General features: G+C 35.8%; 1 protein-coding gene across 1 annotated transcript; it reads left to right on the plus strand.

Moving 5' to 3' along the window:
- The first annotated feature begins 5,584 nt into the window (after nucleotides 1-5,584).
- LOC144966214 (BRISC complex subunit Abraxas 2-like) lies at nucleotides 5,585-23,293 on the plus strand. The gene is made up of 7 exons (XM_078902393.1): nucleotides 5,585-5,840; nucleotides 9,007-9,097; nucleotides 10,445-10,548; nucleotides 11,818-12,017; nucleotides 13,641-13,763; nucleotides 16,786-16,870; nucleotides 19,648-23,293. The coding sequence occupies exons 1-7, from the start codon at nucleotides 5,769-5,771 to the stop codon at nucleotides 20,521-20,523; spliced, it is 1,551 nt and encodes a 516-aa protein (XP_078758519.1). The 5' UTR covers nucleotides 5,585-5,768; the 3' UTR covers nucleotides 20,524-23,293.
- The last annotated feature ends 1,162 nt before the right edge of the window (nucleotides 23,294-24,455 follow it).

The following is a 24,455-nucleotide window of genomic DNA, read 5'->3' on the forward strand; positions in this document are numbered from 1 at the left end:
AGCTTCTAAAGTCTTCCTCCGCCCTAAGGATGGTTTCGTAGCCACCGTCTAGTTTAGTAACTGGACAGTGGAGGACGATGTGATCACTGGTCTCTGGGGCTGCCTGGCATTTCTGGCAGGTATCACTTTCCAAGTTTCCATCTGCACATATTTGATGCAGTTCTGCCATGTCCAGTTAAGAGGCGGTTTGAGGAAATCCAGTATTTCCTGGCGTTATTGAATGCAGGCACTCTTTTGGTTGGATCTTTAATGATTTTTCCTCCTTTTGGTGTTTCTCTGTTCCACATTTCTCTCCAGTTTTCCTCCTGAGAAGGATCATCACGTTTCCGTCGTACAGGAGCTTGTGCGCTGCCATGACCCTGAAGGTGATACCAGCCTAGATCCAATCCTGCTGGAACAGCTGAAAAATGATCCAAACCGGCGTCCAGACAAGGTTCTTCCTTCTCCTGGACCCACACCTCCAACTCAATGAAAAAGATCTATTACTGATGTATAACTAATCTACATAACTGTAAATCTTACCGTACCTCACCCATCCTCTTCGTGCTAGGTGACACATAAGGCTTCGATCTGTTGTTTCCATTCTACCTTGCTGGGCGGGGTTCCTGACCTCCCATAGTGGGCAGGGGGGTACAAACTGTGTCTTCTATCCCCTTATATCTGTTTTCCAACATGCTTTCTGTCTTTGTCTTGGAATGAGATCACTTGGTTTTGTCCTGGTCCTGGCTGAGAGGGAAACAGTCGAATGTATAGTTACTTTTGGGAGATGATATTTTTTTCATTGTAAATCATCTCTCTGTTATGCACTGTATTATGCTTTCTTTATTTTATATATGATTTGTAAAACATTTGAGTGTGTTCCTCTTAGCGGGGACCTGTGCTTGTGTCTGGATTGGACTTTTAGTGATCTCAAACTAAGTACTTTGATAGAGTGCTTTTGGAATCTACATCTGTTTCTTATTTGAACCAATTCGCCTTTGTCTTCCCTTTTCTTGGATGCTTTATTGTAATTCTAGAACTTTTTACTATCCCATTTTCTTCCTTTTTACTGGCGCTGATATGACCTTAATGTGTTGCAAGCGCCGTAAAACCCTTAAAATCAATCAATCAATCAATCATTCTACCTTGTAATGTCTGTGTTCCTCGCCTCGCCTCCAAAGTTGTCCAACTGGGTGGGGATCCTGACCTCCCATAGTGGGCAGGGAGGTACATGCTGTGTCTTCTATGATAGAATCTATCCCCCCATACCCGTTTTCCAATTGTTTCCTGTCATTGTCTTGGAATGAGATTACTTAGTTTTGTCCTGATCCTTGCCGGAGTTCCTTGGCTGGGAGGGAAGCAGTCGAATGTATAATTATAGGTTTGGGAGATGATATTATGTTTAGTTTACATACTGGGTGGGGACCCTGACCTCCCATAGTGGGCAGGGAGGTACATACTGTGTCTTCTATCCCCTTATATCTGTTTTCCAACATGCTTTCTGTCTTTGTCTTGGAATGAGATTACTTGGTTTTGTCCTGGCCCTGTTCGGAGTCCTGGCTGAGAGGGAAACAGTCAAATGCATAGTTATTGTTTTGGGAGAGGATATTTTATTTCCTTGTATATCATCTCTCTGTTATGTATTATTATATTTGTTATTTTTAATGTATAATCTAAACATTTGAGTGTATTCCCCCTGGGTGGGGTTCCTTACCTCCCATAGTGGGCAGGGAGGTACTAACTGTGTCTTCTACCCACCTATATCAGTTTTCCAACATGCTTTCTATCGTTGTCTTGGAATGAGATTACTTGGTTTTGTCCATGCCCTGGCCGGAAACCCTGGCTGGGAGGGAAACAGTCAAATGTTTAGTTAGAGTTTTGGGAGATGATATTTTTTTCCTTGTAAATCATCTCTCTGTTATGCACTGTATTATAATTTGTATAAATATTATATATGGTTTGTAAACATTTGAGTGTATTCCTCTTAGTGGGGCCCTGTGCTTGTGTCTGGATGAGACTTTTAGGTGATCTCAAACTAAGTACTTTGATAGTGTGCTCTTGGAGTCTAAGTCTGTTTCCTGTTTGAACCAATTCCCTTTTGTCTTCCTTTTTCTTGGGTGCTTTAATTGTAATTCTAGAACTTTTTACTATCCCATTTTCTTCCTTTTTACTGGCGCTTATATGACCTTAATGTGTTGCAGGTGCCGTAAAACCCTTAAAAACAACAAAAACAAACATTAGTTTACATATTATAATATTATATGATTGGTAAACATTTGAGTGTATTCCTCTTAGTTGGGACCTGTGCTTGTGTCTGGGTGAGACTTTTAGGTGATTTCAAACTAAGTACTTTGACGGTATGCTCTTGGAATCTACATCTGTTCCCTCTTTGAACCAATTCCCGTGGGTGGGGATCCTGACCTCCCATAGTGGGCAGGGAGGTACACACTGTCTTCTATCCCGTTATATCTGTTTTCCAACATGCTTTCTGTCTTTGTCTTGGAATGAGATTTCTTGGTTTTGTCCTGGCACTGGCGGGATCCTAGCTGGGAGGGAAACAGTCAAATGCATAGTTATTGTTTTGGGAGATGATATTTTTTTTCCTTGTAAATCATCTCTCTGTTATGTATTATTATTTTTATTTTGAATGTATAATGTAAGCATTTGAGTGTGTTCCTCTTTGTTGGATTTTGTGCTTGTGTCTGGATGAGACTTGTAGGTGATTTCAAACTAAGTACATTGGTGGTATGCTCTTGGATTCTACATCTGATCCCTATTTGTTCTCAATTCCCCTTTGTCTTACTTTTTCTTGGGTGCTTTAATTGTAATTCTAGAACTTTTTACTATACCATTTTCTTCCTTTTTACTGGCGCTGATATAACCTAAATGTGTTGCAAGTGCCGTAAAACCCTTAAAAACAAAAACAACAAACAACCAATTCCCCTTTGTCTTACCTTTTCTTTTGTGCTTTAATTGTAATTCTAGAGCTTTTTACTATCCCATTTTCTTCCTTTTTAATGGCGCTGCTATGACCTTAATGTGTTGCAAGCGCCGTAAAACCCTTAAAAACAAAAACAAACAAAGAAAGTTGTCCAACCTGCCCCATTTCTTTCTCTTCCAACGGTAGTTTGAGTTCTGCCGCCTTCTTTTCTCATGTGGATCCCATGTCAGCGTTGTCACAAAATCGTTGTCCGATACTTTCCTAACTCCCACTCTTTTAAATACATTTTCGTTGCTTAAGTGGTAAAGGACGAGAGACGCATGCGCACAACCAACATGACGTTCTCTCTCTAATAACTTTTCCGCCGGTGACGTCACAGACTATGGGTGACGTCCAATCAAGGGACGCTACTCTTCCGCTAATCTCATTCCCTATATATAGAACAGCCAAACGAGCGGCAGGCGTCACTATAATTTACTATAATATTAATTTCATAGACTTTGAAAGGCGATTGACTCCATTGACAGACAAAGTCTGTTGAATAGTATGAAGGCATAATAAGTAATGCCTCCTAAACTAATTATAATCGTCAAAGCTCTGTTTGAAAACGTTGAGTGCGCCGCCGTGGACGAAAATGAGAAAATCGAATGACACCGAATTCATGATATAGAACTGTTAATGGCACCTTAAAGCTTTAAGATTATCCATGTCAAGATGAATACACAATCCAGAGTTGATCCCCCACCCTCCCCCCTCCCCCACACCCCGATATAAATGACGCAAAAGATAGTCGCTTCCGGTTAAATGGACAATTTTTGAAGACTCCCACGTAGCCAACACAGACGTTACTTGTGACAGATGGGGACTGGGGAGCTAATGCCGTGGACGCAGTTTGTCCTACACTGCATTAATTTATACTAAATGGAGCATTTAAAGGCCGAAGAAACAACATGGGTTATGGTCATGGCCGACTAGAGTACTATAGTTACGTCATGGTAGTAGTACAAATTACACAGCGCAAAGGAGGTGTCGGGACTTCACATCTGAATCTACGTACAACTCCTACATGCAAGGAGGTGCCACGTTCTCATTCCACCAGGTCACGCATCCTCCATCCCCTTTATAATATCGTCACCCTTTCAGTGCCTTTTTTGGGGCACGTGCTCTCAGTCCCCTCATAGGCCATATTTCCAGCAGGTCCTAGCCCGCAAAACCACAGCTCCGTGGATGTAGCCGCAATCCACACCTTACATAAATAAAAGGGCTTGCATCGCCAATGGTCCGTCTCACCGCTTATAAAGTCGAGTGGATAGCAATGAGCTTAAAAAAATAATTGAGCTTAATATAGCGCAATATCCACTAAATGTGCTCAAAGCGCTTTACAAGGGGTCCCTGGCCAACAGCAACATTTAACATGAAGGACGGGACATGACGCCTGTAAGGCGATATTACAATTTTTCGGACAAAGACAACGCTGTTAATGGCCAGGTACTCATTTTACACCTGAGTACGGTGAGAGAATGTGAGTAAAGAGCCTTTTCCAAGGACTCAACTATGCGCCGAGCGCGAAACTCGAACCCAGGACCTTCCGATCCGAAAGCGAGTGTCATACCACTAGACCACATAGCCGCACAATGAAAGAGGCGGCTTGCCAGACGAGTGGATGGCCGGTAAGCGGCAGTTGGAAGGGATACTGAATGCATATTTTTTATCATAGCGATGCATCTCTTGCGGTAATTTAAAAAAATCTGAGGTTCAATCCGTTAATGAGGTTGACAATAACTCATTAGATAGGATGCTTTTTTTTCTCTTTTATTTTCTCTCTGCTTTGACTATCATTGTTTCTAACACCTCCGAAAACTTTCCCGAAATCACGAAACAGCCCGACAGAAGAGATGTTCCCCAGTCTCCGAGCCGTTGCCACAACTACAACACACACCGGTGCAAATGGACGACGTCAGGAGAACGACCTGCCTTAGACATGCCCTGGGCTGTAGTCTGTCTCTGCCACCCAAGCCCACCCCGAGGGGCGCAACATTGTGTGGCTATGTGGTCTTGTGGTACGACACTCGCCTTCGGATCGGAAGATCCTGGGTTCGACTCCTGCTCTGAGCGGCGCATAATTGAGTCTTTGGAAAAGGCTCTTTACTCACATTATCTCACCGTACACAAGTGTAAAATGAGTACATGACCGTAAACAGCGTTGTTTCAGAAAAAAAATTGTAATATCGCCTAACAGGCTTCACGCCTCGTCCTACATCGCGTTGCCGCTGGCTAGGGGCCCCTTAACAAGCGTTGTGAGCACGTTTAGTGGATATTGCGTTATATTAAATATTAAATGCTAAAGTTTTAACACCAACCCGCCTCTGATGGACGAGTGATCTAGATCGGAAATATATCGATAATTTGGGGTTGAGCAGATTGACTATATAAAATATAGAACCAAATATTGTCACAGCAGGGTATCCCAAATCCCATAAATATTTTGTTTATCAATTATTTTTAAGAGTTTAAAATCGTTTGTTATTTATAATAATCGTTTCTAATTAAAGCATGGCAATTATATCTCAATAAGGAAATTTTATTTGCGATAATAAGTTTTAGGACCAAAAACTAATCAAAACTGGAACACCAATAATACACTAGCTAACGTATCCGACAATCATGATAATAAACATTGATCCTTCCGTCAGTTCTAATATTACTGGCTTGAGTCATTTTCTTCGAATTTTTATATTGTTTCAAAGGAAGTTTTTATTTATTTATTTATTTATTTTGCAAAGCTTTTTAAAATGTCTCAAAGAATATTCTGAATAAATTATGACTGAACAAAATAAATAGCCTGAAGATGTATGTTATTGTTGATGGACCAACGTTGTCACTGTTGTTGTACAGTCACTTCAACAGTAAAGGAAAGGAGGTATGCCCGTGGTCATTGGCTTTTTCTTTTTCATAACACATTCTGGAATACAGGACATGTGGAAACCTTGTTGTCGTCTTATTTGAGTTAGAATAGATAACGATAAGAGAGTACTGTTGAGAGTGTGAGTGAGAATGGAATTGAAAGAATTTCGAGTTCAACTTCAACAACCACCAGGGCCAGGGCAGGAGGGGCCCTCAAAAAATTTAAATTTCAAGTGGGACAAAATAAATCACAAGACTTTTCTCCAATTTTGACTTTTTTCGTTTTTTGAAAAAAAAAGTATTCTTGCAAAATAATCTGACACAGAGATAGTTCTTTACTGTGGTCCTTGCTGCCATCTTAATCTTGGCTGCTTTTGCCAAATTAGACATATAGAATAATGAGGGGAGAGAGAGAGAGAGAGAGAGAGAGAGAGAGAGAGAGAGAGAGAGAGAGAGAGAGAGAGAGAGAGACGGACGTAATATTTGGTGAATAATGATTATGAATGGATTAGCATGAAAAAAAAAATATTCCTTATCACAGGTACAGATGAGTTACGAGGACATTCATTACTTGTGAAACTCCGTAGCGTGGTCAGTGAACGGATTGGTGAAACGCTGTGATTATCCCCAGACAGGTGTCTGGGGATAATAAAAATTCGTTATCCCCAGACACCTGTCTGGGGATAACGAATTTTCATTATCCCCAGACGCATATTTGAAACTTCGCTCTTTTAAACAATTATCCACATTCCAGAATATGGAATGTTTCCAGATGCACATAGAAATAAGGAAAGTTAATAAAATATCTATAAAAACATAAAATTAACCAACATTAAAATCAGTTGTTACTACATATACACAATATGCGTCAACTTCGAGGTGGGTGTCATGGCCGAATGGTTTAGTCGTCTGCCCTGGAAGTTTGACCAAAATCGACGTTGTGGGTTCGAATCCTGGTAACGTCACTTTTTTTTTTTTTTTTTTTTAAAATTCCGTCTACATTTTACAGACCGGTGAAAGGGATAAATGTCCCATCCATCCTCCCCCCACCTCTTTTTAAAAAATATTTAACTCTCTCTCTCTCTTTCTCTCTCTCTCTCTCTCTCTCTCTCTCTCTCTCTCTCTCTCTCTCTCTCTCTTGGTTTTTTTTTTCTAGTTTCTAGCAAATATATTCGTCCCCACTCCGATCTCAAATAGTGTCTAAAAAGAATAAATAATTAAAAAGCAAACAAACAGAAATATTCAGAGAGCGACCAATTGGTCAGATAGAGGATAGATATAATAATAATAATAATAATAATAATAATAATAATAATAATAATAATAATAACAATTATAATGATAATAGTAATAATAATCATGATAATAATAATAAATAATAATAATAATAATAATAATAATAATAATAATAATAATAATAATAGTAATAGTATGATAATAAGAGTATTAATAATAAAAATAATATTATTGTTGATAATAATATAATAATGATTATGATGGTAATAGTAATAATAATAACAATTATTACAATTATTATTATTATTATTTTTATTATTATTATTATTATTATTATTATTATTATTATTATTATTATTATTATTATTATTATTATTATTATTATTACTATTATATTATTATTATTATTATTATTATTATTTATTTTATTATTATTATTATTATTATTATTATTATTATTATATTATTATTATTATTATTATTATTATTATTATTATTATTAATATTATCATTTGACCAAAACAAAAACAAAACAATAATAGATCTAGACCAAATTAAATAATGAAATAATATTATCGGAGAAATAAAAAATTCAACTGATTAACAAAACTCTTGCTCGGAACTCGGAACAAAAGTGAAAACAATGAACATCAATTGGGAAGAAAGAAAGAAAAAGTAAAAAAAAAAAAAGTGTGTGTGTGTGAGGGGGGGTCGCGACTGGTTCGAATCTGTGCAGCTAAAAGGAGTAAAATGAAAGGTGGATTAACCCACTGAGCTGTCTATCCACACCGCTATCGGAATATCTTAAATTCATATATGAGCTAAACATATTTCCACCATTTTTGCTTCCTTGTTTTGGTAGTTATTTTCATCTCTGATTCGAATAAAAATATGTTGTTGGATCTTGTTTTGTGGACGTGTGATACTAAATTATATTGTCTTGTGCGAAGAAGACAGGAAAATAACAGGTGTCGGTTTTGGGCTTTGGCGCGGAGAACACCATGGCCTAGGAATTCGTCCGCGAAATAAAAATTAATTACCGGTCATCCCCAAAATTGTGGCCAGAATGAGCAAATTATAGAAACAAGAGAATATCAATAAAGTTAACAGGTAGGTAGGTAGTGAAAATTTAAATGGTTGGTGGACTATGAACAGATTTGATGATTAACAACTTTCTTCCTGGTTGAAAATAAAAAGTCGAATTGCCAGTTTGACGTTTTCAGATCAAAGTAACAAAAGAAATTTCATTGATCCATTTGCTTAAAAATAATTTTGTAAAAAGAGCTGGATTTGACATTTGATCACTATTTACTTTCATCTTGTGTTAAATATCACTTGATATATTAACTGTTTTGGGACACAACCACTAGTATTTTTTCCAGAATATTTGGTATTTTTCACGCCTAGTTTGGCATTTTGCATAAAATCTTTCTGCCCACTTGCTACATGCGTCTGGGGATAACAAATTTTCTTTATCCCCAGACACCTGTCTGGGGATAACAAAAATTGGTTATCCCCAGACACCTGTCTGGGGATAACGAATTCTCATTATCCCCAGACAGGCGTCTGGGAATAATGAATAATGACAGCCTTGGTGAAAGTGGTGGTGGAAAATTCTAGTCCTGATATTGTGTCATTAGATAAGGCACTCGTCATACATTACCCCTCTGGACTCAAGTATGAATTAGTACCTGGCTATAAGCAGTGAAAGATATTTTAAGAATGTTATCACAAAAAACGCCTAACACTATGACTGGTACTGTATGAAATGGAAATATGGCTCCCTATGGTGTGTCGGGGGAATAAATGAAACTATGTGAAGCTCATTTTACATGCCAAATTCGTTGAAAATGTGCTGTATAAATGTTCATATTTATTTTTTATTTTTATTTATTTTACGCTTATCATTTATCTTTTCATTGAAAATTGATATTCATATTTTTTAGAATGGGTTCTTACTTGGTCAAAGAATGGAAAAAGTTCAAAGTGGTATCACTGATTCTCAGATACACACGGCTGAAGTACACTCCTATATTTGTAAGTAATCTGTAACATGCTTGATTTGTACTTCTTAAGGTATTATAAAATATATACAATGTTCTTTGCCTCACTGCCTTTGAAGATGCTTTTTTTTTGTGCAATAGTTTTATTTTTCTCATAACTTCTCTAAAAGTTAAAAGGATGCTTTTAAAAACAACAGTATAGCTAGGAGTTTTTTACATCATTATTATTATTATTATTTATATTGTTTGCTTTGCTTCATTATTGATTTTACTTACTTGAATTGTTGATTGGAAATATTATATTCTAGTATGAGTTATATTGGCAATTGCCTAAGAATAAACGTTTCAATTGAATATAATGACATCCATTGAAGCAATTTCCTTTCTATAGCGTCAAGGAGTCCAAATCTTGATTTTTTTCTCCTATATATCATTGGTAATGAAAACTCCCCATAATGACATACGTTTTGGTAATAACTCTGTACTGGGACTTTGATATGGCAGTAATCGCCAACTTAAATTGACAGTTAAGGTGAAATTTCTGGTCCAATGAAAACGTTTGTTTTCCGACTAATGAAATTCTGTAGTCATAGCTGATGAAAACGCTTGAGTGGTCGACCAGTGTTATATTGATGTAGGTAAGGCAAAGCAAGACAAAAACCTAGCTTACCTGGCACTCTCGCATTGCACAAGCGGTCACTAGCTGGTCGACCGCTGTGATGCGAGTGCATAATGTCGTTATAAAAGAGTTTGCACTGTGATTACATTAGGCTTCATTCATTTAAAATAAGCGGGATGAAAACAGTGAAAGTGGATATATAATATGCTCATCCCATTCTCCAATTCTCTTCTTATTTTTATACTTCTTTAACAACCTTTTCTCCGTGGACTTGAGGAGAGATAGTATATTTTGATGGTGGTGGTAAAGAGAGCTAGATGGGGAAGCAGAGCTGGAAGCAAAATTATATTCTTGAAAATAAGAGTCACTGTTGTATTTAACTCACTCAATCCTAGAGATTTTTGCTACTTTTCAAAAATTGGAAAAAAAAATGTATTTAAAATGACCATGTGCATGAATTATAGTTTTATTCAACTACCATTATCATTAACAATGTTAGTAACATGTAAAAATGAAAAAAAAAACATTAGCTTTGACACTACGCCTATAATTTGTCTCAGAAAAATGTAATAATAATAAAAATGTGATACCCGGGTAACAACGGATATAGTCGGTGTTAGGGTTGAGTGAGTTAAAGGCAACAAACATCAAATTGTAGTTCAATGTCCGTGTGGCACCCGTTTTGAACTGCACTGTCTTCTTCAGTGACATTTGGTTAACTATAGAAATTATTCATCATTCTTCTTTGTTGCCTTTCCGCAGACATTACGTCTTTCATCCCATGGCCTCATCACAAGTGTCTTTATGGTCGAAACGGCCACATAGACGAGACATTGATGAACAGTATTCTAGAAGGGAGTGACCAGGTGAGACATGGAGATTATGTTCTATATTCTCTTTGTTGTCATCATTGTGACATCAAAAATCGTACTTCCATAATCAGAAGGGGAAAAAAATAGTTACTAAGTGCTTTTTTTTCTTTTCTTTTTTTATTTCTTTTATTGTGGATACAAATAAATGATAAGAATTATCCCATGAAAGTAAGATCTTGGTGATTTATGACAAGTCAGTTATTGATATTACAAAAGTACTAATGAAACTAATAAAACTAATAATAATAATAATAATAATAATAATAATAATAATAATAATAATAATAATAATAACAACAGGGTGTCCAGTGAGGTCGGATAAGTCGGATAAAGTCTGATTTTTTACCTTAAGGTCGGATTGGTAGGAAAAAGTGGGATAATTGCAGCCGGAGTCGGATTTTTAAAGTGATCGTGCGATTCCGAGCGGAAATGCGAAACGCGTTTGCAACGAATACGCTGATTGCTAGAATCAAATCGACCTAAGCCTTCCTACCTATGATAATACTGGAAAATACCGAATCCGAATAAAGGAGAGTTAACTACCTTGAGAGCTCTTCAATGTCGGTGATAATTTAATACAAGTTTTGATCATACGGTTCACTTTCTTCCGCCGTTTTCAGTCTCAAATTTAGTTTCGGTTTGGCATTCGTCTAATCCGCATTCATTTTCATCTCGCGAAGTGCCTCTTTTCCTTTTGGATTATACCTTTTGCGAAATCTTAAATATTTTGGGTTAAAGACACGCAGGGGCTGTGCTTTGGCTTTTAAATTGCTAGGTAGGATTTTTTGGGGGAGGTAGGATTTTTAAGTCTGATAATCTGCTGGACACCCTGAATAATAATAATAATAATAATAATAATAATAATAATAATAATAATAATAATAATAATAATAATAATAATAATAATAGTAATAACAATAATAATAATAATAATAATGATGATGATGATGATGATGATAATAATAATTTAACAATAATAATGATGATGATGATGATGATAATAATAATTTAACAATAATAATGATAATGATGATGATGATAATAATAATTTAACAATAATAATGATGATGATGATGATAATAATAATTTAACAATAATAATTATGATTATGATAATAATAATTTAACAATAATATAATGATAATGATAATAATAATTTAACAATTATAATAATGATGATGATAATGATAATGATTATTTAACAATAATATAATGATGATGATAATAATAGTGATGTCATACCACCTTTTTTTATGTCTCCCAGCTTGTGGTCGGTTGGTACAGCTTTCGACATCAGACAAGTCAGATGCCATCCGTAAAAGAATTTTCAATACACACCAAACTGGCTCAAAGATGTCGAGAAACCAAAGCAGAGGAGTTTGTGTTTCTATTGTGTACATCATTAGCCAATAGAAATCTATCAACCCATTCATCTGACCATACATTTATGATTTATCGTCATAAGTGAGTAACACTGTCTTAAGAGAGCAGACATTCTGCTGAGTTCATAAGATAAGATAAGATATAATTTATTGATCCTGAGTGGAAATTATTACAATATGTTACACACGAGTCATTGTTATATTAAGAATAAAATAAGAATAAAAAATAAAATTCCCTGTATTCATCCCATTGGGGAAATTTGTCTCTAGGGTCTATTCCAAGGGAAGACGGGAATAACCCATGCGTCAGCCGCAAATTGAGCTAGGGCGAGGTGACTTGCTCAAGGCCACACAGCGCAGCGGTGGGTGATCGAACTCGTTACCTTTCGGGTACGAAGCAAAGACCGTACCACTGAGCCATGCTGCTGCCCTAGAATGATCTGTACATTATCATGAACTAATTGATAAAAATAGGAAGCTAATTTACGATAAAATAAAATGAATTATACAGCCGGTACAAGCAAAGCTAAAAAATCGGACATGTAGATAGAATTGTAACAATGGAGTTGTAATATGAATATAATTTTGAAAATAGATTGGAAAGGATTGCACACCGCCAATACATGGCGATAAAAAGTAAAACAATGCATTTGAATGTATTATTAAGTAATAAATAATGTATATATAGCACCATATAAACATGCATATATATAGATTTTTGGGCGAATATAATATTTTTCAAATTTCATGTTATAAATATCATTGTTGTAATTTTGATACAGTCATTCTAACAAGTAATATTTTGATATTTTAATTTGCTTTTAGGTTCAGTTTATACAAGATACAGAAATTTTGACCTAAATATTTTAGATACAAAAATGGGAAAAAGAAAAAAAAGAACATGTTTGCTATCGATGGGAGGATCTGAGAAAATCAGCCTAGAATTTGAAAAAATAAATGATTATATTATTTTTGGAATTCCTGATATGCTGATTGTCATGTCTTTTGATAATTGATTTGAAAAAATGATCACGGATGCCGATTGTCATACCTTTTGATAATTGATTTGAAAAAGTGATCACTCACAATGACCCACACCACGAGAATTTGGGTTTTGGAAATGGGGATAGTTTCAATCATTTTTATCATGTAGGAGAGGGGAGAAGACGTTATACAAAGTCCTTCAGATTCATTGGGCCATAGCGCCGTGGTTTATCCCGGTTTCTATAGCATGAAACGGAGAGTAGCAATCGCTTGCTATCCCTCGGATAGGATGCTAGTCTATCGCAAAGTACTTTCCACCAAATCTAATAGACTCGGCTACCCACTCACTCACTGCTGGGTGGACAGAGGGGTCAGAAAAATCTCGACTGCACCTGGGATCGATCTTGGTCCCTTTGCGCGTGAAGCGAATGCTCTACCAACTGAGCTATTGGGACCCCCAGATGCTTATTATTTGTTTTTTTTTTTGTCTTTTTTTTTGGTACAATCTAGTTCCAGAAAAGGGACAAAAAATTGTTATATGATAGTGTCATGAGCAGACCTATCACATTTCCCAGATCTTATCTACATCGGTTAATTTTCACTGTGGGGTTTTCAAAGTTATCCTATTTGAAGGGATAATAGTAATAGATATGCATGATAGAGATAAGGTGACGACAATACTCTACAGTTTTTATGATCATCCACCTTATTCTATCTACAGTCGATTCATGAATATACCAATGAAAATAAAAAACCTGGGTGATACGTCCAAGATGGAATACGTCATAGAGAACTCCTCTCCTGCTACATCTAAAGTCATCAATGCCAATATGGGCAGCTCTGGGTAATGACTTTTTTTTATGGATATGATTTAAAAAATAAAAATAAAATTCGCTTTTTTCATCGCATGAGGGAAATTTGTCTCCAGGGTTATTTCCAAGGGAAGACTGGAATAATTCAGGCGTCAGCCGCAGTGCAGTGCCGCAAATTGAGCTAGGGTGAGGTGAATTGCTCAAAGCCATACAGCGCAGTGGTGGGTGATCGAACTCTGTACCTTTCGGTTACGAAGCAAAGACCGTACCGTGGAGTCACACTGCCCCCATAATAGTGTGTGTGTGCGTGTGTGTGTGTGTGTTTTGTTTATTATTGTTTCATCACCGATATATATTTTGGAGCCTTGGGTTCTTTGGAATTTAGCACAGGGTAAATTTTATTTGGGCAAATTGAAAGACAAGCTTTATGATAAAAAAATGATAAAATTCAAATGCAGGTCCATGAACCTCCTTGTTGTTGTGGTCGTCGTCGTCGTCTCTATTTCAATGCCTTTAGACATCTCATTAATGTGACCAAACATTACAAAGCGGGTGGTTGGATGGGAGCATCACCCTTGAATCATATACCTATGATGTTCGCATGGATGTACGATCCGATAGTGATTTCGTTTCTTCTTCTCTTTACTAGCCTATCCTGCTTCTTTGGTTTGTGATTGTATTTTTGACAGGGGATATTTTTTTTTCTGTAAATCTTCTGCCTGTTTGTTCTTGGTTATTTATAATTTAGCTTATGATATCTTTAGGTTATGATTTTGATTTACATTTGTACTATTTTTGTTAGATTGCTTGTTTTTTTGTTTCAGCGGTCTCTCATATAACCTCAATTGTGTTGGAAGAGACCTAAAGCAACAAACAAAAAAAAAAAACATTACAAAATGTATTACATCAGGTCAAACTTAATGCTTTACACTGAATTTTAAGCTCAACGTGTTAAATTTGAAGGTAAATATCTGCCGTCATTGAAGAGAATGAGTTTTGTGGTTTTTCAAACTTCAAAACGCTTAAATTTCTTATATCTGATCATGTTAATTAAAAAAAGTAAATTTTGTTCATTCAGATTAAAACCACATTGCCATGGTGGGTCACAAATGAATTGTGCAGATTTGTCATTCAGTAAAATATCCCCTATTTTAACTCACTCCTTACTGACTTATTTCCGGATTAAACCAGAAATATTTTGCTTATTCAACAAAAAATTACTTTTTAAAAGAACTCAATTTGAAAGCCGTAGGTACATTCTATTCATAATTTCTTCAGTAACACGAGCTTTACAAAACAGCATTTCAAATTTTGTGTTGTATGAAGTAAATCTGATTAAAAGTAACGTTCATTGTATCGTAACAAATGTGACGATTTTCCTGTGGTTGTGTGGCTATGTGGTCTTGTGGTATGACACTCGCTTTCGGATTGGAAGGTCCTGGGTTCGAGTCTCGTGCTCAACACATAGTTGAGTCCTTGGAAAAGGTTCTTTACTCACATTCTCTCACCTGACTCAGGTGTAAAATGAGTACCTGACCGTTAACAGTGTTATCTTTGTCAAAAAATATTGTAATATCGCCTAACAGACATTCTACATGTTAAATGTTGTTGTTGACCAGGGACCCCTTGTAAAGCGTTTTTAGCACATTTAGTGGATATTGCGCTATATAAAGCTCAATTTTTTTTTTAAATTAAAAGAAAAGGGTTAATACACTATGTGGTTCAAAATATGGTATTGCATAATGCAAAAAGTCCAAAGATAATAACAAATGGAGATGAGAAAAACAGCAAATTCTAAGTGTAAATTTTCTGAAAAGTCATTTAGTGACATACATTGATAATTCTTCTTCTTCTTCTTCTTCTTCTTCTTCTTCTTCTTCTTCTTCTTCTTCTTCTTCTTCTTCTTCTTCTTCTTCTTCTTCTTCTTCTTCTTCTTCTTCTTCTTTCTTCTTCTTCTCTCTTCTTCTCTTCTTCCTTCTCTTCTCTCCTCTCCTCTTCTCTTCTTCTTCTTCTTCTCTCTTCTTCTTCTTCTTCTTCTTCTCTCTTCTTCTTCTTCTTCTTCTTCTTCTTCTTCTTCTTCTTCTTCTTCTTCTTCTTCTTTCTTTCTTCTTCTTCTTCTTCTTCTTCTTCTTCTTCTTCTTCTTCTTCTTCTTCTTCTTCTTTCTTCTTCTTCTTCTTCTTCTTCTTCTTCTTCTTCTTCTTCTTCTTCTTCTTCTTCTTCTTCTTCTTCTTCTTCTTCTTCTTTTTATCATTATTATTATATATTATTATTATTATTATTATTATTATTATTATTATTATTATTATTATTATTATTATTATTATTATTATTATTATTATTAGTACAAGAAATGTTTCAATTATGATAGGATTAGAGATAAATTGAATGCACAATATTTGACGAATGATGAATAAGACACGCATTCTAACTTTAGATTGCGTTTTTGTTTATATTCTGGTATTTATATTTTCTGTTGTTAACAGTTAATATAAAAAATTGGAACACATCACTTGATTAAATTTGTCAACGAAAATATTCTAAAATCTAAAATATTATTTCATCAGTGCAAAACATGACCCCAGCACCTTTTAAAGTATCTATATCTATTTGAAAACTTATAAGAATTTTTCAATATCCTGTAAGTTATCCTTTGAACTTTCTTAGTAAGGTGATCTAACGCCGATTTTTACAGCCTCATTGTTGTAATGGAAATACTGTCACAAAGAAATCCATAAATGTGCTCTGTTATTAGACCTGCTAATTTGTGCACCTGGGCCCATTAATATATGCTTCTTATCATCCTTTCTTTAAAAAATATCATTATTGTTGTTGTTGTTGCCGTTGTCATCGTCGTAATTCATAAGTTTGACAGCAGCTTCTTCAAACACAAATTATTGTAAAAAGTTGAATACTAAATCAGGAATTAGAAAAAAATTTCATAGTTATTGGGTTTTTAAAAATCATTTTATGGTCTGAATCATAAGTTATAATTATTGTTGTTATTTTCAGTTTTATATGATTTTTTTTTTTGTTTTTTTTTTGTTTGTTACTAGGAAAAACTTTATCAGTGCATCAGGTCAAGTAAAACAAGTGACAGAAATGAAGAATTTGGTGTCGTCCATGACAAAAGGATTAGAAGTAAGTTGATATGTTTATTGGGCTGTGTAGCTTTATCAGTCATTTCAAAAATGCAATCTGTTTTGCTGCAATTGTGAATTTTATTATTTATATGAATTATTCATATAAGGTTTGTATATAATTTACGTTTTTTAGCTGGTAAAAAAAAGGACATCCTGACGATTCCTTCAGGGCCACTAGGCCCATGGAGCCCGAGTTTATCCCAGTTTCTATAGCGTGAAATGGACAATAGCAATTGCTTGAGACCCTTTTGATAGGATTCTAGTCTATCGCAAAGTACTTTCTGCCAGATCTAACAGACCCAGCTACCCAATGACTTCTGGGTGGACAGGGGGGGTCGGAAAAAAATCTCGTCTGCACCCGGGATCGATCTTGGTCCCTTTGATTGTGAAGCGAGTGCTCTACCAACTGAACATCGAGCCCCCCCCTTCCTGACTAGTACTGATCTCATCCATCCTGCCTTCTATTGTTTTACCTTGAAGAAGACAGATAATTTTTTATTTTTTTAAAGATAATGCCAGACCGGCCAACCATCCTGATAAAATCGAGACTGTCACGATTTGGCAATCTAGAGGAAACAAAAGAAAAAAAAATTTATTCTTTTTTTTTTTTTTAGTAGTCTGTAATTTTTTATACATCTGGAAATGGCCCTTGTATGTCCCAGGATTTTGACTTTTTTTATCAGCAAATGAAAGCAAGGAACAGATAAATAGAGAGTATTTAAGTTAGGCTTTAATAATAGGGGGGCAAAGTGGCCAAGTGGTTCAGGCATTGCACTGTGACCTGGAAGGTCCCGGGTTCAAGCCCCGCTTCAGACACTTTCGTTTTTTTCCTTCGGCAAGTGTGGAGTCCCAGGTCCCTCAACTGAGAGGGTCAAGAATAGCCCAACGCCAAGCCAGCGTGTCGTAAAAGGCGACTAATGGTGTGTGATTCCCCCATCTTTGAGTCTTCTGGTCCTCCAGGTTGGGGGTTGGCAAAGTGTTAACACCCCTTTCCGTTAAACTCAAACTGTTACAGAAACGCAGACAGACAAACCAAATACTTTTTTTAGCTTGGGCGACCGAAAAAGTTAGCTCAAGATAGAGAAGGATGGAAACTGTTTGTCTGTGGCCTATACCCTGACCCAGGGTGAAAAAGGCAATGATGATGATGATGAAGATTATTTATTAATCCCCAATTTGCTCATTTGGACAACATGGGTGATTTCTGTAGACATCAGACATCTTGTTTGATGAATTATCTATATTCCTTCGTGGAATGCCTAGGCGACGATATCTTATGATGTTTGTGGCGGAAGGGAATTTAATAATAATTTGAATTGAATAATAGTCTACACATGCTGCCATTTTGGGTCATAACGGTATGTCGTGTTTGGATGTCACGTTTCAGCTATTTGAAGAGTTGGCTGCTATGTAAGTCAGAGAGAGATAGTGCTTTCTTGTACGGCTATGTGGTCTAGTGGTATGACACTCTCCCTCAAACCGGAAGGTCCTGGGTGCAAGTCCCACTCTTAAGAGGTGCATAAGGTTGAGTCCTTAGAAAAGGCCCTTTACTCACATTCTCTCACCGTACTCAGGTGTAAAACGAGTACCTGGCCGTTAACAGCGTTGTCTTTGTCGAAAATTTTTTGTAATTTCACCTAACAGATGTCATGTCCTATATATTTAGTGTTGCTGTTAATTGGCGACCCTAGGTAAAGCGCTTTGAGGATGTTTGATGGAAATAGCTCTATATAAAAGCTCCAGCTCAACTTTTCTTAATGATAACACAAAATAGTGCTTTTGTAACGTGATGGCGTTTAAAATAAAAAAAGAGAGGGAAAAAAGGATTGCATAATATAAGTAGCACTTATCTTATCCCTGGTCATTAACATACTCTAAGCTCTTAAAAATGTTTTGTTTTGTTTGTTTCAATCCTCTGAAGATGGAACGGAATACATTTAATATAGAGGATGAAACATATGCCATGCAACTGGTAGGAATTACTACAGTTTTTAGCGAAAGATCATGCTGCTTTAAACCACGAAGACTAATGATCTTATATAGAATGAAAACTGTGTTTGGGAAAGGCCTTTCTTAAGGGCCCACCGTTGATGTCTATCTAAAGGTTGGTTAGAACCCTTGAGAATTGATTAACGTTGTGTCGTAAAGTGAAGACTAGATACCCGCACCACAAGAAAGTGCTTTCGATCTATCAAAAATATATAAAAACAAGCAAATTATGAAGTTGTTTCTGGACTTTTTCTATTCAGCACTGATTTCAATATTATATTATTACTCTTAGAATGGCTTTTGTATTCACCACTTTATAGTAGCCTATGGGATAAAAAAAACAACTTTATTTAATATTTGACAATTTTTAAAAATACAGAACTTTACTTACAAATGTGAAAATAAATTTGAAATTAAAAATTTTAAAACAGTTGATCCTCATTTTTGTATAGTGTAGCATGAGATAAATTGTAACAACATTTTGATACCCATGGATGAGATGCTGGTAAATTACCAGTACTTTTTGCTAGTTCTAGATTGTACACACCTAGCCATTCACCACAGTGTAATGTAGAGTCTGAATATAACTCACTCCTAAGTTGAATGAGTTTGTGTTTATGAAATGTTTTACCCAAGCATGTCATGTTGGGACTAGTTTGTTATTGTTGTCATCCATCTGATCACTGCACATGTTCAATATTGCTTGTCTTTTTGATGTAACTTTTCTTATATTGACATTATATTATGTTCTATTTCTTCTTCCCCTCTTCCCCTTTATGTATCCAGTCAACACAGACAAAAGTCAATAAAAGCGAAGCTGTGCTCGGTCTGTTGGACGCTGAGGTCAGCGTATTACGAGACAGGGTGGCCTTACTTGAGAAAGAGGAAATGCAGAGGGCTTTCCTCAAGGCAGAGCTACGAAAACAAAAAGAAGAAGAGGAGAGAAAGCAGCAAGAGAGAAATCGAGAAGCAGAAGAGGAAGAACAGTTAAATAAATTGCTGATGGATTTAGAGCTTGTCCCACCAGTGGAGAATGGCTCATCATCGCAGAAAGATCAGAATTCAGCTCTTGCTCCCGTGCCCGCCATCATATCATTCCCAAAGTTGGAAGCTGGGGTCAACCCACTGTATGTCAGCACTTTAAGGGAAATGGATGAACCTGACGCGAGCTTGGGAGGTTTTGATCTACCAGACAGCCGAGTAAAAAACTCTATAGCAAATAATATCCAGACAATGGGTAAAGTGCAATTATTGAACAACAGTGAAATACAACCTGAAGCCAGTGGCAGCAGTAGGAGGGAGCTCAGTCAATCCAAAAATCCTAAACCTTCAAGCGCGTTCAAAGTTCAGGGTAAACCGAAAGATCCTTTTGATTTCGTGACAGATCAAGTGGAATCTGAACTTAAAATCAATAAGCAACAGGGGAGGCAATCTCGTAACGTTTTACAAAACCTTCCCAGAAGAGAACTTGAAGTAAGTCGTTCCCCCTCACCCAGTATGAAACCAAAGGCTGTGGCCACAAATAGAATAGGGGCTGGTCAGTCGGACGCTGCAAAGACAAACGGCCATGTTGCCGGTGATGAGCATGATGGCCCTGGTCCATCGTCAACCCTAGCCCTGCCAGATGATGGCGTCACAGTCTCTTCTTCACCAGTATTTTAATGGATTCCGTGCTTTATGTCTCTACTATTCAAATTAAAAGGCTTCAGCTTTTAAAGTACTGTGTTTCTGTAAGACGTAGTACTTAGTCTTTAAATATGTCAGTCATTCAAATTTGATTGGTTATTGTGCAAGCTAATAATTCCTGAAACAATCCACTGCAAAATAGTATTTTTCAGTTCACATGTTCTGATGGATGTTGTTTGCTCTTTGAAAGACTACAGACTGGTCACAGATAATTATGTCATCTGGTTTTGTCATTTACAGATTCTAATTTTGTTTTTCTACTGTGATTTACTAATTGGAAAAGAGAAAATATCCTTCAAATTGTAATGAATCGGTGCCCACACTATGCAAAGCTATTTAATTTCTCAAGGGTTTTTAAAAAAATGAAAGGTTGAAATACATTTTTCAAAGAATAGAAATGCTTATACCAATTAGTATCTTTATCTTAGTTGAGTAAAACTGTAAATGTTGCTGCTTGAAGCTCGAAGAAATTAATAACAGTGTGAAATTGAATGTAAGCTTCAATTTAATATAACAATGAGATATCTCATTCGTCTGTAGTGTTTCCTTCATCCTGTGTTGTTGATAAAGGGGAAACCCGCAACATCCACATCACCTGTTTTCGTTTATTAAATTGAGCTTACATTCAATTTCACATTGTTATTTATGTAAGAGAAAACAAGAATAGTTTACATTGTGATAAGTTCTGCTTTATGAGAAGGTAGATATAGTATTTTGTTTTTGTAATGGGTGGTACTGTTCTATTATTCTGTGATTTCAAAGGGAGATGTTGTAGATTGCAGCAAAATACTCAACGTACACAAGGACCTTGATATAAGGTTTATATTGAAACATACACCCTCAGAACATTTGAGGACTTCAGAAGAGGAATTCAGGAGGAACTCAACTGTGGATGCTTTTTCCACTGTGTGTGTTTATTGATTTTGTGATCCAATCAAACTGATATAAATTTCAGAATAATTCAAAATCCGCATTCTGACTGATTAAGTTGGATTTTTTAAAAATTCAACTTTCATTTCGCGAAATATCCACACCATGTGCTCAATGTACTGTACAACAAAGGGTTCCATTCTAACAGCAACACGAAGGACTCGACGCAATACGCTAAATGTGCTATTCTAATTTATTGCAACAAAGACTACTATTACCAACCAGCTCTTTATACTCATTTTACTTAAGCGTATTATTAGAGAATATGAGTAAGAATCCATTTTCGATGACTCAACTTAACGCTGCTCACAGTGCGACACAGACCTGGAATATACAGGTACCAATCCGAATATCGTACTTCTAGACTACAAAACCGCACCAAATAGAACTGCTCATTTTGACCATTCGCCATAGCATGCATATTTGAAATGACTTCATGTGCTTCAAATATACTTTTGATGTGATGCGGTGTTTTTAAAAATTTTCCTTCATTTTTTTTTCTTGTTTTGTTTTGTTTTTGTTACCCGTCTTGTCAATCTGGTGTTATGTCAAAATGAAGTAGATAAAGAGAATTGATTTTTAAAGTCAAAATAGTAAGAAAGACTGGAATATTTGTTTTTCGTTAAAGTAATTCTAAGCTGCTGGAAGCTGTGGGTTGTAAATGGTAATAAACAAAAATGAATATCCCATTCTCTATCTTTTTACTGGTGCTGAAATGCTCTAACTGTGGCACAAGCTCCGTAAAACCATTAAAAACTTAAATTTACTATTATTATAATTATATTTTGATATAGCGCGAGTATCCACAAATAGTGCTCAGAGGTGCTTTACCATAACTTTTTTTGGTATCACACAAGTTCATTCATTCGACAACATAATCACCACAACAGTCATACACATATAAACTTGGATGATCTGTCAAATTTTTTTGGGCCCTTAATTTTTCCCCCCTGCAGACAAGTATCGTTTCTTTCTACTGTTGCACTGTCTAGATTTTATTGTTCGATTTTATGATGGCCTTACAAGAATGTTGACAAACAATTTCATGCCATGTTGTTATTATAGGAGAGGGTATTTCATTTGGTTACATTGTACTTTTGGAGGTAGAAGACGGGAGAGAATGTATATGTACATATATAGTCTAAAACTGTACTTTTGGAGGTAGAATACGGGAGAGAATGTATATATACATATATAGTCTAAAACTGTACTTTTGGAGGTAGAATACGGGAGAGAATGTATATGTACATATATAGTCTAAAACTGTACTTTAGGAGGTAGAATAAGGGAGAGAATGTATATGTACATATATAGTCTAAAACTGTACTTTTGGAGGTAGACTACGGGAGAGAATGTATATGTACATATATAGTCTAAAACTGTACTTTTGGAGGTAGAATATGGGAGAGAATGTATATGTACATATATAGTCTAAAACTGTACTTTTGGAGGTAGAATAAGGGAGAGAATGTATATGTACATATATAGTCTAAAACTGTACTTTTGGAGGTAGAATACGGGAGAGAATGTATATGTACATATATAGTCTAAAACTGTACTTTTGGAGGTAGAATAAGGGAGAGAATGTATATGTACATATATAGTCTAAAACTGTACTTTTGGAGGTAGAATAAGGGAGAGAATGTATATGTACATATATAGTCTAAAACTGTACTTTTGGAGGTAGAATAAGGGAGAGAATGTATATGTACATATATAGTCTAAAACTCCTTTTGGAGGTAGAACAAGGGAGAGAATGTATATGTACATATATAGTCTAAAACTGTCCTTTTGGAGGTAGAACAAGGGAGAGAATGTATATGTACATATATAGTCTAAAACTGTACTTTTGGAGGTAGAATAAGGGAGAGAATGTATATGTACATATATAGTCTAAAACTGTGTAAAGCACTTAAGCCTTCAATTAGGATGTGCACTATTTTTTTAAAAATGTTCTTATGATGATGATGGTGTGATTATTATTATTATTATTATTATTATTATTATTATTATTATTATTATTATTATTATTATTATTACTATTATTATTATTATTATTATTATTATTAATTTTATTAGTATTATTATTGTTGTTATTATTTGAATTACCATTGACTGTATAATGTGCTTTGCTACATCAACTGATTTGCACTATGTATTATAAAGATGCCAAAAATTGATATTTAACTATTTGAAAGATAAAATGTAATTAATAGAGAGAGAGAGAGAGAGAGAGAGAGAGAGAGAGAGAGAGAGAGAGAGAGAGAGAGAGAGAGAGAGAGAGAGAGAGAGAGAGAGAGAGAGAGAGAGAGAGAGAGAGGAGAGAGAGAGAGAGAGAGAGAGAGAGAGAGAGAGAGAGAGAGAGAGAGAGAGAGAGAGAGAGAGAGAGAGAGAGAGAGAGAGAGAGAGAGAGAGAGAGTTTTAAATATCGATATTCATCCGAATCTAAGGCAATTCTGAATAATTTTCTTTTAAGATATTTTGGCCAGAAATCCTTTTCTTCAAATATTCATCAATTACTATGACGACCAATGAGTCAAACCATCTCAAACCAGAAGCTTTCTTGAGTCTCCTCCCTCTGAGCCATGGAGCTGGAGTTTTTCCCGGTTTCTATAGCGTGAAAAGAACAATGGCAATTGCTTGTTATCCTTTGGATAGGATGCTAGTCTATCACAAAGTACTTTCTGCCAGATCTAACAGACCCAGCTACCCAATCACTGCTGGGTGGACATGGAGGGGAATCAGAAAAAAAATCTCGTCTGCACCCGGGATCGATCTCGGTTCCTTTGTGTGTGAAGCAAGTGCTCTACTAACTGAGCTATCGGACTCCTCTTTTGAAGTGTCAGGTTGGATATCTTTATTTTTTGGACAAATTGAGTGTCCTGTCCATTGATTGATAAATTTAGGGAAACGATTTCTGGCCAAAATGGATTTTAAAAAACCCAACCAAAAACATGTAATTTGTCAGAATACGACAG

Source organism: Berghia stephanieae, chromosome 2, assembly GCF_034508935.2.
Source record: "Berghia stephanieae isolate SIO BIC M18660-M18661 chromosome 2, UCSD_Bste_1.3, whole genome shotgun sequence".
Lineage (NCBI taxonomy): Eukaryota > Metazoa > Mollusca > Gastropoda > Nudibranchia > Aeolidiidae > Berghia > Berghia stephanieae.